This window comes from Malurus melanocephalus, unplaced genomic scaffold (genome assembly GCF_030028575.1).
Source record: "Malurus melanocephalus ecotype Western Australia unplaced genomic scaffold, MMel_1.1 scaffold_3201, whole genome shotgun sequence".
Taxonomy (NCBI): domain Eukaryota; kingdom Metazoa; phylum Chordata; class Aves; order Passeriformes; family Maluridae; genus Malurus; species Malurus melanocephalus.
The window spans coordinates 2,562-7,173 of NW_026626433.1; the positions used below are offsets into that span (position 1 = coordinate 2,562).

At 53.2% G+C, this 4,612-nt stretch overlaps 1 protein-coding gene across 1 annotated transcript; it reads right to left on the reverse strand.

Annotated features, from left to right (window-relative positions):
- Nucleotides 1-11: 11 nt before the first annotated feature.
- Nucleotides 12-4,606, reverse strand: LOC130588050 (RAC-beta serine/threonine-protein kinase-like). Its single transcript, XM_057389005.1, has 3 exons — nucleotides 4,505-4,606; nucleotides 3,307-3,448; nucleotides 12-220 (listed from the first exon to the last, which is right to left on the reverse strand). Exons 1-3 carry the CDS (start codon nucleotides 4,603-4,605, stop codon nucleotides 44-46), a joined length of 420 nt encoding a protein of 139 aa, XP_057244988.1. The 5' UTR covers nucleotide 4,606; the 3' UTR covers nucleotides 12-43.
- Between the last annotated feature and the right edge of the window lie 6 nt (nucleotides 4,607-4,612).

Below are 4,612 nucleotides of genomic sequence, written 5' to 3' on the forward strand. Positions count from 1 at the left end.
CCCGATCCCATTCCCGATCCCATTCCCATTCCCGATTTTGGGGTCAGAATTCCCGATCCCATCCCAAATGGAGGTTTTGGGGTCCCACCTTGGCGATGATGACGTCCTTGCGCAGGATTTTCATGGCGTAGTACCGTCCCGACGCCTTTTCCCGCACCAGGATCACCTTCCCGAAGGTTCCCTTTCCCAGCAGCTTCAGGTAATCGAAGTCGTTCATGGTCTGGGGCGAAAAAGGGCAGATTTGGGGTCAGGAACGGGGATTTTCCAGGGAAAAGGGGCGGATTTGGGACCGGGAATGGGGATTTCCAGGGAAAAGGGGCAGATTTGGGGCTGGGAATGGAGATTTTCCAGGTAAAATGGAGATTTTGGGGCCGGGTATGAGGATTTCCAGGGAAAAGGGAGGTTTTAGGGCTGGGAACAGGGATTTTCTGGGGTAAAACGGTTATGGGTTAGGGTTAGGGCTAGGGTTAGGGTTAGGGTTAGGCTTAGGGCTAGGGCTAGGGTTAGGGTTAGGGTTAGGGTTAGGGTTAGGGTTAGGGCTAGGATTAGGCTTAGGGCTAGGGTTAGGGTTACGGCTAGAGCTAGGGCTAGGGCTTGGTCTATAGCCAGGGTAAGGGCGTGGGTTAGGGCTACGGCTAGGGTTAGGGTTAGGACTAGGGTTAGGGCTAGGTCTAAAGCTAGGGCTAGGTCTAAGGCTAGAGTTAGGGCTAGGGCAAGGGCAAGGTCTAGGGCTAGGGTTAGGGCTAGGGCCAGGTTTAGGGCTAGGACTAGGGCTAGGTTTAGGTATTGGGTTAGCGCTAGAGCTAGGGCAAGGGATAGGGTTAGGGCTAGGGCTAGGTTTAGGGCTAGGACTAGGGTTAGGACTAGGCTTAGGGCTAGAGGTAGGACTAGGTCTAGGGTTAGGGTTATGGCTAGGCCTAGGGCTAGGTCTAGGTCTAGGGTTAGGGTTAGTCTTAGGGCTAGGGTTAGAGCTAGGGCTAGGGCTAGGGTTAGGACTAGGGTTAGGGCTAGGACTAGGGTTAGGGCTAGGGTTAGGGTTAGGGCTAGAGTTAGGTCTAGGTCTAGTGTTAGGGCTAGGTCTAGGGCTAGGGCTAGGGCTAGGGTTAGGGTTAGGGTTATGGTTAGGGCTAGAGTTAGGTCTAGGTCTAGTATTAGGGTTAGGGCTAGGGCTAGGGCTAGGTCTAGGTCTAGGGTTAGGGCTAAGGCTAGGTCTAGGGCGAGTATTAGGGCTAGGGCTAGGATTAGGGTTATGGCTAGGGTTAGGGCTAGGTGTAGGGCTCGGGCTAGGGATAGGGTTAGGGCCAGGGTTAGGGCTAGGTCTAGGGCTAAGGCTAGGTCTACGGCTAAGGTAAGGGCTAGGGCTAGGGTTAGGGCTCGGACTAGGGTTAGGGCTCGGACTAGGGTTAGGGCTAGGACTAGGGTTAGGGTTAGGGTTAGGTCTAGGGTTAAGGCTAGAGCTTGAGCTAGGACTAGGGTTAGGGTTAGGCCTAGGGCTAGCGCTAGGGCTAGGGTTAGGGCTAGGGTTAGGGCTAGGGCTAGGGCTAGGTTTAGGGCTAGGACTAGGGTTAGGACTAGGGTTAGGGCTAGGACTAGGGTTAGGGCTAGGGTTAGGGCTTGCGTTAGGTCTAGGTCTAGGGCTCGGGTTAGGGTTAGGATTGGCGTTAGGGTTACGGCTTAGGGTTAGTGTTAAGGCTACAGCTAGGGCTAGGTCTAGGATAAGGGTTAGGGCTAGTGCTAGGGCTCGGGCTAGGGTTAGGGTTAGGGTTAGGGCTAGGTAAGGGCTAGGGTTAGGGTTAGGGTTAGGGCTAGGGCTTGGGCTAGGGTTAGGGTTAAGACTAGGGTTAGGGCTAGAGGTAGGGCTAGGGCTAGGGTTAGGGCCAGGTTTAGGGCTAGGTCTAGGGCTAGGGCAAGGTCTATGGCTAGGGTAAGGGTTAGGGCTAGGGTTAGGGGTAGGGCTAGGACTAGGTTTAGGGCTAGGGGTAGGTCTAGGTCTAGGGTTCGGGCTCGGTCTAGGTCTAGGGCTAGTTTTAGGGCTCGGGCTTAGAGTTAGGGTTAGGGTTAGGGCCACGTTTATGGCTAGGTCTAGGGCTAGGTCTATGGCTAAGGCTAGGTCTACGGCTAAGGTAAGGGCTAGGACTAGGGTTAGGGCTAGGCTTAGGGCTAGGGTTAGGGTTAGGGTTAGGGCTAGCGCTAGGGCTAGGGTTAGGGTTAGGGTTAAGGCTAGAGCTTGGGCTAGGGCTAGGGTTAGGGTTAGGGCTAGGGCTAGGTTTAGGGCTAAGGCTAGGGCTAAGGCTAGGTCTAGGGCTAGGTTAAGGGCTAGGGCTTGGGCTAGGTTTAGGGCTAGGGTTAGGGTTAGGGTTAGGCCTAGGGCTAGCGCTAGGGCTAGGGTTAGGGCTAGAGGTACGGCTACGTCTAGGGTTAGGGTTAGGGTTAGGGTTAGGGCTTTGGATTCGGGCTAGGGTTAGGGTTTGGGTTAGGTTTAGGCTTAGGTTTATGGTTAGGGTTAGGGTTTTTGGTTTTTGGGTTTTTTTCAGGCACTCACAGCCTTCGTGCGGGATTTGGTTTAGGTTTAGGGTTAGTTTTAGGTTTAGGATTAGGTTTTTTTGGGTTTCCATGCACTCACAGCCTTGGTGCGGGATTTGCCCACAGCCACGTCCGTCTCCTCAGTTCCCAGGATTAGGGTTAGGGTTTAGGGTTAGGTTTAGGTTTAGGATTAGGTGTTTTTGGGATTTTTCATGCACTCACAGCCTTGGTGCGGGATTTGGCCATGGCCACGTCCGTCTCCTCACTCCCCAGGATTAGGGTTAGGTTTAGGATTAGGATTAGGGATTTTTTGGGATTTTTGGGTTTTTCTCACAGCTTTGGTGCGGGATTTGCCCACAGCCACGTCCGTCTCCTCACTCCCCAGGGTTAGGGTTAGTTTTAGGTTTAGGATTAGGGATTTTTTGGGATTTTTGGGTTTTTCTCACAGCTTTGGTGCGGGATTTGCCCACAGCCACGTCCGTCTCCTCACTCCCCAGGGTTAGGGTTAGTTTTAGGTTTAGGATTAGGGATTTTTTTTTGATTTTTGGGTTTTTCTCACAGCCTTGGTTCGGGATTTGCCCACAGCCACGTCCGTCTCCTCACTCCCCAGGGTTAGGGTTAGTTTTAGGTTTAGGATTAGGGATTTTTTTTGATTTTTGGGTTTTTCTCACAGCCTTGGTTCGGGATTTGCCCACAGCCACGTCCGTCTCCTCACTCCCCAGGGTTAGGGTTAGTTTTAGGTTTAGGATTAGGGATTTTTTTTGATTTTTGGGTTTTTCTCACAGCTTTGGTTTGGGATTTGCCCACGGCCAGCTCCGTCTCCTCACTCCCCAGGGCTCCGCTCTGCAGCTCCATCGCCTCCGACAGCGGCTCCCGAACCTTGAGACTGTGGGCAACGGCCTGGATGGCCTGGATCCACTCCTCGCTGTGGGATTGGGAAAATGGGATTGGGATTGGGAAAATGGGAATGGGATTGGGATCAATCCCACACAGGGATCCACTCCTCGCTGCGGGATTGGGATTGGGAAAATGGGAATTGGGATTGGGAAAAATGGGAATGGGATTGGGATCATTCCCACACAGGGATCCACTCCTCGCTGTGGGATTGGGATTGGGAAAAATGGGAATGGGATTGGGATCGATCCCACACAGGGATCCATTCCTCACTGTGGGATTGAGATTGGGATTGGGAAAATGGGACTGGGATTGGGAAAAGGGGATTTGGATTGATCCTGGACAGGGATATCACACAGGGATCCATTCGTCACTGGGGAAAAACGGGATTGGGATTGGGAAAAGGGGATTGGGATTGGGAAAAATGGGATTGAGATCAATCCTACACAGGGATCCACTCCTCACTGTGGGATTGGGAAAATGGGATTGGGATTGGGATCGATCCCGGACAGGGATATCACACAGGGATCCATTCCTCACTGGGGAAAATGGGGATTGGGAAAAAGGGATTGGGATTGGGATTGGGATCAATCCCACACAGGGATCCATTCCTCACTGGGAAAAATTGGATTGGGATTGGGATTGGGAAAAAGGGAATTGGGATTGATCCCGGACAGGGATCCACTCATCCCTGCAGGGAGGATTTGGGGTCCCTTTCCCAGGATTTGGAGTCTCATTTCCCAATTTGGTGATTTGGGGTCCCTTTTCCCAGGATTTGGGGTCCCTTTTCCCAGGATTTGGGGTTCATTTCCCAGGATTTGGGGTCTCTCCCCCAGGATTTGGGGATTTGGGGTCCCTGTCCCTCGTCCCCACTGCTCCTCGGGGCTGTCCACGTGGAAGGATTTGGGGTCCCATTTCTCAGGATTTGGGGTCCCATTTCCCAATTTGGGGATTTGGGGTCTCTCTCCCAGGATTTGGGGTCCCTTTTCCCAGGATTTGGGGTCCCTTTTCCCAGGATTTGGGGTCCCTTTTCCCAGGATTTGGGGTTCATTTCCCAGGATTTGGGGTCCCTGTCCCTCGTCCCCACCGCTCCTCGGGGCTGTCCACGTGGAAAGTCCTCTCGATCACCGTCGTCCACTGCAGACAGCGAATGATGAAAGTGTTGGGACGCGGCCGCTCCGACTTCATCAGCTGG

Bases quoted from the DNA above. Each gene is read 5' to 3' on its own strand.
- LOC130588050 (XM_057389005.1), bottom strand. From the start codon at position 4,605: ATGAAGTCGGAGCGGCCGCGTCCCAACACTTTCATCATTCGCTGTCTG. The intron at 3,449-4,504 runs GTGGGGACGAGG...CCAATCCCACAG, and splicing joins GTGGACAGCCCCGAGGAGCG to CGAGGAGTGGATCCAGGCCA. The intron at 221-3,306 runs GTGAGAAAAACC...TTTTCGCCCCAG, and splicing joins GCAAATCCCAAACCAAAGCT to ACCATGAACGACTTCGATTA.